The sequence below is a fragment of the Tupaia chinensis genome, unplaced genomic scaffold, assembly GCF_000334495.1.
Source record: "Tupaia chinensis unplaced genomic scaffold, TupChi_1.0 Scaffold143737_1, whole genome shotgun sequence".
In the NCBI taxonomy this organism is placed as follows: domain Eukaryota; kingdom Metazoa; phylum Chordata; class Mammalia; order Scandentia; family Tupaiidae; genus Tupaia; species Tupaia belangeri.
In genome coordinates this window covers 161,978-172,218 of record NW_006203586.1, presented here as the reverse complement: position 1 = coordinate 172,218, position 10,241 = coordinate 161,978, and the positions used below count along the sequence as shown (strand labels likewise).

At 38.3% G+C, this 10,241-nt stretch overlaps 1 protein-coding gene across 1 annotated transcript in view; it reads left to right on the top strand.

The window, feature by feature from the left end:
• HUWE1 (HECT, UBA and WWE domain containing E3 ubiquitin protein ligase 1) overlaps nt 1-10,241 on the top strand; it is a gene marked incomplete in the record, with an annotated part of 232,807 nt that overhangs the window by 165,254 nt on the left and 57,312 nt on the right. Inside the window, 10 exon segments of the mRNA XM_027766840.1 lie at nt 194-316; nt 848-1,085; nt 1,443-1,673; nt 3,704-3,826; nt 4,433-4,528; nt 5,102-5,371; nt 6,834-6,986; nt 8,742-8,869; nt 9,091-9,172; nt 9,844-10,020. Of these exon segments, the coding sequence (XP_027622641.1) occupies nt 194-316; nt 848-1,085; nt 1,443-1,673; nt 3,704-3,826; nt 4,433-4,528; nt 5,102-5,371; nt 6,834-6,986; nt 8,742-8,869; nt 9,091-9,172; nt 9,844-10,020 (1,621 nt within the window).

Sequence of the window (10,241 nt, the reverse complement as noted above, 5' to 3'; positions counted from 1 at the left end):
TCCCTACACATTACCTTTTTTGCCTTTGAAATTTTAATAGTTGGAGGAGTCACCCACCTGCCTTCCAGTCAGACCATCAATTACTTTTCAGTGTGTTGTTGAATTTTAAACTTGGCTTTTACATGAATTGCCCATCGCTTTTGTTTGTGCTTCAGAAAATACTAAATTTTCTCTTTTTTTTCATCTCTTTCAGGCTGACATTCTTCATCTGTTCGGTTGGTTTCACATCCCCAATGCTATTTGATGAGAGAAAGTATCCCTACCACCTCATGCTCCAGAAATTTCTCTGCTCTGGAGGCCACAATGCTCTGTTTGAGTAAGGATTAAGTTTCACAGAGAACCATTTCTTCAAGTTGGATCTTTTTTTATATGCCTTACCAGTCCATAACTTTCTAAGTCACCTACTTTGTGACAGAGGCATACACAAAGATAGCCATTGGTGGTATTTCATGTTTGGAGAATTAGCCATATTTGTCTCCATTCCTCTGGGAGGGTGAGATGTAGCCTATCCTAAATGTGTGTGTAAAGGTCTCAGCTTTTCCTTGTTTGGCTTCCAGTTTCTGTTATGCATTTTTCTAACACACTTGCTTTTTTTTCTATTATTCCTCTAATATAGTTTTCCTGCTTTTCTTGGTGAGAAGATTCCGAGTTTCACTGGTTTGGGGAGTTTTGTTTTTGTTTTTAAGAAAACTTTTTAAAGTCAAGCTAATTTATATCTTACATGTCAGAATAGCTCCAGGGGGAGGGACATGTGCCAGTATAGAGATTTGGGAACTTTTTAAAAGTGCGGCATACCCATTTAAAATATTAATACTCTATCTCTGTACTTTTTCTTACTTGAATTTAGAACTTTCAACTGGGCTTTGTCCATGGGAGGCAAAGTTCCTGTTTCTGAGGGATTGGAACATTCAGATTTGCCTGATGGCACAGGAGAATTCCTAGATGCCTGGCTTATGTTGGTAGAGAAGATGGTGAATCCTACCACGGTGCTTGAATCTCCACATTCACTGCCTGCCAAATTGCCTGGAGGTGTCCAGAACTTTCCACAATTCAGTGCCCTCCGCTTCCTTGTGGTAACTCAGAAAGTGAGTACTCAGTGTTCTAAAACCAATAGGAATTTCTCATGGTAACCAGGTAGTTCCTACTCGATTCTTTAATTGGCTCCTACTCTGAGATAGAGTTGCCATACAGGAGGGATAGATATCATTTGAGAATTTTCCATGATAAAAACATTTTAATTACAAACTTCAAATGGGTACTTTCAGGTTGGTTGAATTGAATGCCCCTTCTCTATGCTTCCTTAGACTGCCTCTGTGCTAGCCTAGGATTTTGTTGTTTGCACTGACAGTGGAAGGACCATCCATGGGTCTTTAACTTATTTCTCCTGGGGCTTTTCAACTGAGGCAAAATGATCTTACATACACTCTTCAAATGACTTATAGGCAGCCTTTACTTGCATCAAGAACTTGTGGAACCGGAAACCTCTAAAGGTGTATGGCGGGCGAATGGCTGAGTCCATGCTGGCTATTCTGTGCCACATCCTCCGAGGAGAACCTGTGATTCGAGAGAGACTGAGCAAAGAGAAGGAGGGATCTCGAGGAGAGGAGGATGCAGGGCACGAGGAAGGTGGCTCCCGTAGGGAACCCCAGGTGAATCAGCAACAGCTACAACAGGTAGGGTGCTAGCTTCTTATTCCAGGGCCCAAACTTTGTACCTATTGGAATGCCATGCTTATAGGGGGAGGGGTCTTATTTTAGTGTCTTGCTATGTTGGCAATAATCCTGCATCAGTCTCCTTTTATAGCTGGGAGTAGAGTTATGCACTATTGTGGCTGAGCCATTTTTTTTTAGTGGATTTTAGTTGATGTTTAATAGTTGTATATATTTATGGTGTACAATGTGATCATTCAGTACATGCATACAATATGTAATAATCAAATCCAGGCAAGAACATATCCGTCATGTCTAAGTTTTTGATTTTTTTTTTTTTTTGGTGGGGTTTTTCACGTTTTTTTTTTCTTTTTGCTATAGGGTGCTGGTGTTTGCCAGAAAGACATGGAGAGACAGAGACAGAAAGTGAAAAATCACCCCCCAGGGGGGGATAGCCATGCTGCAATCGCTTCTTCTCCATTCTGCTCTCAGGATCTTGGGCACCCAGGCTTATGCACCCAGCGTGAGTTTAAGCCACCGGGTCCGGGACTCGAACTGTGGTCGACTACATGGGAGTTCAGTGACATAGCCATTACACTAACTACTGGTCCCCATCATCTCTAACTTTTATCATTTATTTGTGTTGTGATCATTGGGGATCTTTTCTTCTATTTTCAATTATGTGTTCAATTTATTTACTGTATTTACTGTCCTTTAGTACCCTACAACTCATTTCTCTTATTGCATGTTCTGATTCATATGCGGAAGCTAAAAGGTTTGATTGTAAAGAAGTAGAGGGTGGAATGGGGGATACCACAAAAAGGGGTTGGCTTGTGGATTTTCTAGGTTTGCATACTGTTAAGTGCCTGGTCCTTTTAGCCAAGAGATAGGTTTAAATTGGGGGTCTTCTCATTATTTATTTTTTTCTCTCCTGAGGAAAGCTGGGATGTAATCCTAGTACTCTGCACAAATAATGGATTTGTGTCTTCTCAAGCATGTTGATTGGTATTGGGATTCTTCCAGTATTCTCAGTAGCCTGCTATGGTCATATTCTTTGGAGGCAAAGTGTCTTCCCTTGCTGTAAGATTATTCTGTGAAGGGAAGAGATACTGTGACCCAGATTTATTCTCCAACAAGAGCTTTCTGAAACCTTAGTCACCTATAAGATCTATTCTTTTTAACTTTCAAATAAGAGTATATGCTATGGTTTGAAAATTGGAAGCTCAAAGGAGAAAGAGAAAGGCATATAAGACCCTGACACTCAGTGTCAAAGCATTTTCCTCCTGGAAATTGTATATAAATGTTTTATTTTTGTCCAAGTGCTATTCACATCTGTCTTCTATATACACATACCCCATTTTTTCTAATGAAAGTAATAAATGCTCACTACAAAATTAGGAAAATAAAATACTTTTTAAAGGTATTTATAATGTCACCAATCAAAGTAGTTATTACTTTTTCAGTTATTTAGTTCTAGACCTAATTTTTACATAGTAATATCCAACAATATGTAGAATCATACTGATCCCATTAAATTAATTTACTATTTATTAGTCATTCTTTTATTTTTAGATGTTAATTTTCCTGTTGTTTGATATTGTAAAGATCTGGTTTATAGTTTCCTTGTATACAAACCTTTATGTACATCTTGTGATTATTTGCTAGAAATAGAATTTCTAGACTTAGTGTTTCAGGCACTCATTCTGTTGCTGGTTTATTTTCTAGCAAATTGAAACCAATTTGTATTTCTCTGTATGCATTTCACTCTTTTAATTACAGTTATCCTGGTAATCATAATTACCATCTCCCCCACCCTTGTTTCTTAAAGAAAAGGCATTGAAAATTACCTTGGCTCCTTGTTCCAGTACGTAGCTTTAATTTGAAGCAAGCCCCAGATAGGATTATTCATGTTACCTGTCCTGCTCTAGCTTACAAATGTTTATAGTTCATGTGAAGTTAGAATAACTTGAATGTCTGTCTGGAAAAATTCTTTTTTTAAATCCATTTGGATTTTTCTACAAGTGTGGTACTCAGTTCTTGCATTCTTTTTATAGCTCATGGACATGGGCTTCACAAGGGAACATGCCATGGAGGCCTTGTTGAACACCAGCACCATGGAACAGGCCACAGAGTACCTTCTAACCCACCCTCCTCCAATCATGGGAGGGGTTGTCCGGGTGAGTTGGCTCAGAAGCTCTTATTTTCCAGGGTATTTAGCTGTCAGTAGTCTTTTTTTCTCTCATTCTTCCATTGCAGGTCTTCCTTTCTATAATCTATGTGAATCAGCTCAGGAGTTCTCATTTTCCAGTGTATTTGTCTCCTAATACCCCCCCCAATCCATCACTGGTCTTTCTTTCTATAAACTACTGCTCATTTTCAGACTTCTCTGGACCAATATTTTCTTTTCATAATAGCTCTCAGAACTTCAGAATGTAATGATCGGATGCTTTCTGCCCCCAGTCATGCAAATTACTAGACTTTGTTTGCGGAAGAACCCATAGTCAGAAAGCAATTGAAGAGGCACACTTTTCTGAGAAACAGTATTAGGTGGTCAGGTTAACGGCCCTTTCCTATACCTACTTTTTCTTGTAATTTTCTCCCTCTGTTCTTGTAATAATCAGGTAAGCCCAGTTGGGTTTGACTGTAGAGAGCAGGATTTGGAGCCCCTTCCCCTCTCTGATGCTTGAGCACAAAATGACTGCTTTGTTATGATTGGAGGTGGTTTCATTGAGTTTATTTGTGGTGGAGGTGTGATTGCTGGATTTTCTTTCATTGCTCTATAGGATCTCAGCATGTCTGAAGAGGACCAGATGATGAGAGCAATTGCTATGTCTCTGGGACAGGATATTCCAATGGATCAAAGAGCAGAGTCACCTGAGGTACGTAGGAAATGACTTGGTACATTAATCTTAATATTTCTATGAACATTATATTCCTAATGTAAAGTATTTAGTAGAATTAAGGTCTGTAGAAAGATATGGGAGTATGCATTCATCCTAACCTTGCCCTCCATCGTTGAGCCTACCTTACATTGACCTGAACCTTTAGGTAAGGCAGATAAATCTTTATTATCAAATATGAGACCCAAAATGTACTTGATGTACCCATTAGGCCAAACCTGTCTATTGTATTCCCATGTTAACAGTTCATTTTACCACATTGGCAGAGAATATAGGAAAGCATCTAGAAATGACTTTGTGGGAGGTGGTATAGGATGCTGCAGATAAATTGGCAGTGCCTTGGAGTGTTTGAGGGTATCCTTTCCTGCCTTCCCTGTCATGCCTTTAATTTGTGTAGCTGCCTTCATACTTATTACTCTACCCTGATGAAGACATCAACTCCTTGAGAAGATAGAGGGTATTCATATGGTTCAGCAAATAGATTCTCAAGATCTCCCCCATCTTTTCTCCTTCACCTCTTCACATGTTGACACTATTTCTTCCCTGCTCCAGGAAGTTGCTTGCCGGAAGGAAGAAGAGGAACGTAAAGCTCGAGAAAAGCAGGAGGAAGAAGAAGCTAAATGTCTAGAGAAGTTCCAGGATGCTGATCCATTGGAGCAAGATGAGCTCCACACTTTCACAGATAGCATGTTGCCAGGTTGCTTCCACCTTCTTGATGAGCTGCCAGACACAGTGTACCGTGTGTGTGATCTGATCATGACAGCAATAAAACGTAATGGAGCAGACTATCGTGACATGATTCTGAAGCAAGTAGTCAATCAGGTAAACTCTCGAGGGGCCAGAACAGGGGAGTATGTGAATTCCTGCCACCTATCAAACCCTAATTTCTTGGAAGTCGGTATTTTTGCGTCCTACGTATTATGGGTATGTATGTTCTGTCTGAGTTCTTTTGTTCCAGTTATCTAGCTCTTGTTTGAATGTTTTCTGAATCAGTAAATTAGCTGCATCACCAAAAAAATATTTAGAAGGTAAAATAAAGCTCTCTTTTTAAAAATTATTTTATTTAACTTTATTTATTCATTTAAATTTGACTGGAGAGGGATTGAGAAAGAGAGAGAGAAAGAAATCTGCCAAGTCCGGGACTCAAACCATGTAAAGCTCTTTTTCTATTTGTCACAATAGATTTGTCTAAAATGTCCAAAAGGTATCTCATTCTTCAGCTGAGTTAGGCCCCCCTATTCTTCATTGGACTAATGAAGTATAAAGGGTTTTTTCCTATGTAACAGCCAGTTTAACAAATGAGTCCTCACGTGATCAAAACTTGTGACCCAGTATTTGTCCTTTTTTAAATAGGTTTTCTTCTCATTATGAAATTAATGTATGTTTGTTGTAAAAATGGGGTAAGAAATAAATTACCTTAAATCCCTTCCCCCAAAGATTGCCAGTTAACATTCTGATTGAAGAAAATGAAGAAATCAAAAAAAAGGGAATCACTTTTTTTCTACCACATAACATAACTTTAATGTACAGAAGCATCATAAAAAGTGTAAGAAAACTGGTTAAAATGTTTTTTCACCAAAAGCTTTACTATCTTTAGTCTATATCAAGAAAACAAAAACTGTAATAGAAGAAAGACAATGATATCAAATTCATTATAACTGTAACATGCAAACTGAAACCCAAGTAATGTTTTAAACATTCTAGGTTTTTGTTTTTCATAGTTTGGAAAGAGATAGAGTGAGAGATTGCAATAAAAGTATGAGTTGGTAGACCCTTTTTGGTGTTGAGCATTTACACCAGGCATTTTTTAAATACTCATCTCCTTTTACTTAAATGTTAGGCTTCTTATAATCTAGCCTAAGAGAATAGAGGCCAGCTGCAGTGACACAGCCATAATGAACAGTGCCATGATTCTGAAGCCAATGGGAAGATCATAGGTTTGCATATCGAGGCCTCCTGGTACACACTGGATGCACACATGCTCATGATCATGGCTGGGATTTAGATCACAGCAGGAAGACCCTTGTTGAGAATAAAATACCCACCACCATTTTTCTCTCTTGGAATAAATAAACTTTCTTAGAAAGTAATTGTTTTAATGGTGATCCCTTAGTAGTTTACATTTACTTTTGATGCAGACACTAAATCCCTGTGTAAGGATGTTACCTACCTTTCCTTGCTAATGTCTTCTGGGTAGAGAGTGTGTTTTAAAAGGTTGGGAGTATTTTCACAGACCTCAGTTTACTTTACAGTTACCTGAGTTGGCCACCTTTTTGATTTCTAGGTTTGGGAAGCTGCTGATGTATTGATTAAAGCTGCTCTTCCCCTGACAACAAGTGATACAAAAACTGTGTCTGAGTGGATCAGTCAGATGGCTACCCTACCCCAGGCTTCTAATTTGGCTACTAGAATCTTGCTTTTAACACTACTTTTTGAGGTAAGATTTAGATCTTTTGAGACCTGTAATTCATTCATCAAAGAATTATTGAACACCTACCATATGAGTCATTGTAGAAGATAAAAGAATAGGGCATCAGCCCTGCTTTTCATGAATCCATGGTTTCTGATAGGCTAAAAATGTACATAATTACAAAATAACAGCATTCTGTGCTACATAAATGATATTAGCAGTTTTAACTAAGTTCAGGAAAGGCATATGCATCACTTCTGGATAAAATGAGAAGGGTTTGTTTCAGAACAAGTGTTAATTTCTTGATTTGAGTCTTAAAGGATAGTGGGGTGATGTTAAAAATGAAACTTAAATTGCTACTATAGTTTGGTCATTGGGTATTTTTGCCTCTGAGGAAACCTGGCAGCCACATGATGAGTAGCATATACAAATGGGATGTGTCATCTGATCAGTCAGCAGGTTATTTGAGACAAGAGTGGTTTGGGCAAGAACTTGTTCTCATTCCAACCAACGTAGGAACTAGTAGGCAGCTGACTTTGGATAAGGAAATGGCCCTTCATTCATAGCTTATCATGTTTAATAGCAAAACCTGAACGTTAGCACAGAGTATATCATTTCAGAAGAGAAGTCTACTATATGTATTGTACTATGTTTTTACTGTCTTGGGGCTTTCTTTTATGGTAGAAGTGATCATTCTTATTATAGCACCATGTGACTAGATCTTTGTGGGAAAGCCTTCAAAAGTACTAAATGTTAGGGGTCCTCAATAGCATAATTTAAAGGGAAAAATCACTTGCCAACCACTATTTTAAAAAATCATAAGTATTCATAGCAGGTGGTTTTTTGTTTTGTTTATTCCCTTTTAGAGAGAGAGAGTTTTTTCTATAGGGTGTGTGCTCACTGGAGAGGCAGAAAGCAAGAAATCACCCCCTCGGGGGTTGGCCACGCCACAGTCCCTTCTCCTCCAATCTCTTCTTGGGATTTTGGGCATGCACGCACACACACCCGGCGTGAATTTTAAGCCGCGGGATCCAGGACTAGAACCGTGGTCAACACAAAGGAGTCCAGCAACTTAACCATTACACCATCTGCTGGCCCCTCATAACAGTCTTATATTTTCTTCTAGTCTTTTCTTTCTCCCTTTAAACAATCGAGATAAGATTCTATAGAAAACTTTCTATATTTGTTCAGTGTGACATTATAACTATTTCCCCATGTTATATATGCATTGTTCCATCTTTTGAATGTTCTCTAATTTATTTAAATAATTACCTACTAGTCATTTACTTCCAGTTATTTCCTATTAGATTTAACACTTCCATGAAGTCCCAGTAAGGGAAACCATGATATATATTCTGTGTTTATAAAGCTTCTCTGTACATTAAAAAGATTTACAATTCAATATAGTTAAGACTGTACAGCCTAGGCAATGATCTTTAATCCTATTAATAACTATTTCTGTATTAAGTACATATTGATATGGTAGGAACTCTGTTGGGCACTCTCTGTATATACGTACACACACAGAATCACCTCATTTAATCATAATAGTTACCCTGGAAGTAGAAATTAGTAATCCCATTGAGCCATAAGGAAACCAAAATTTAGAGAATTTGATTCCTCTCAGATTACAGAGATGGTTAAGGGGTAGGGGGTGGAATGTCATTTTAACTAATTTGTTTCCCATTTTACCTGGGAGGTGCTAATCCTGTACAGTACTAATCCTTGATACTAGGTACAAGTTGGTAACTGTTTTAAATTTTTTTTCATTTTATTAATCAGGAGTTGAAACTGCCTTGTGCTTGGGTGGTTGAATCGAGTGGCATCCTTAATGTACTCATCAAACTCTTGGAAGTGGTTCAGCCCTGCCTCCAGGCCGCCAAGGAGCAAAAAGAGGTCCAGACCCCAAAGTGAGTGGCTTCTGTATTTGTCCTGGTTTCACTTCTTTTCTGATGAAACCTCACCCCTCAAGTTTCAGCCTGAATCACGAGCTTTCCTGGGACATGTATGGGGCAAATCTTAGGTATTTTTGTAGCTTAAATATTGTAATATACTTAATGAAATCAAGATCTATTTTCCCAGTTTGTGCAGTTTTCTGATTTTCCCAGAACAAATCATTTCTCCTTTTCAGGTGGATCACTCCAGTATTGCTCTTAATTGATTTCTATGAAAAGACAGCCATCTCCTCAAAAAGGAGAGCCCAGATGACTAAGGTACATGATATAATGTATATGGTTGATGGTTGGCAGGACAGTTTAGCTTCCTTTTTTTTAATTACTTATTTTAATTTTATTTATTCATTTATTTTAATTTGACCAGAGAGAGAGGGAAAGTAAGAAAGCAAGCCACCAGATCTGGGACTCGAACTGTGGTCAGCCATGTGGGAATGTTTAGTGTCTTAACCACCACGCCACCAGCTGGCCCCAAGAGTAAGCCAGAAGAGATAAGGTAGAGTAGTGAAGAATGTAAAGGACTCTGACCAAGGTGTTAATCTTTTGAGAGATACTCATATTTCTCTTCTTAGTGGAGAGGTGGAACTATTTTCTTATGGATCTATTTGCTTAAAGGCTCTAAGAACTTACCCTGTAGTAAATGTTAAAGGAGTGTGTTATCTAGAGGAGGAGTGGCTTTTATTCTAGGTAATGAGTATACAGCAGTCCCACCAAAAGCAGGTGCTAAGATGGGATTTTTTTCCTAGGGCAAGGCTAAGGAATGTGAAGGTAAATGTATATGGAAATTCCTGTCTCAGTTTTCAGACTATTAAATATCCAGTATATTTCTTTTTTCCTGAGTTAGTTTTAGCAATGAACACCTAGAACTTAGTATTGCATTCAACAGTCAACTTTGAAGGTAATAAAAAGAAACTTTGTGCTTTTATATTTAGTACCTACAGTCCAACAGCAACAATTGGCGCTGGTTTGATGATCGCTCTGGGCGTTGGTGTAGTTACAGTGCAAGCAACAACAGCACTATTGATTCTGCCTGGAAATCTGGAGAGACAAGTGTGCGATTCACTGCAGGCCGAAGAAGATACACTGTCCAGTTCACTACAATGGTGCAGGTACATACTCCCCCAGTACTGTAAACTTTATTAAAAGAAGGGAAGGTGCTGATTTGCCTTTTAGTTTGACAAGAGTTACTACTACTAGATTGGGTATAGTTTTCAGAGAACTGAATCTTTCTAAAATCATTGGTTAGACCATGAATCTGGAACAGTTTTCTACCGTTACTCCTGGAAATGTTATTTTAAGTGTTCAGTTAAGGGGTTAGGAAGTAATCAGA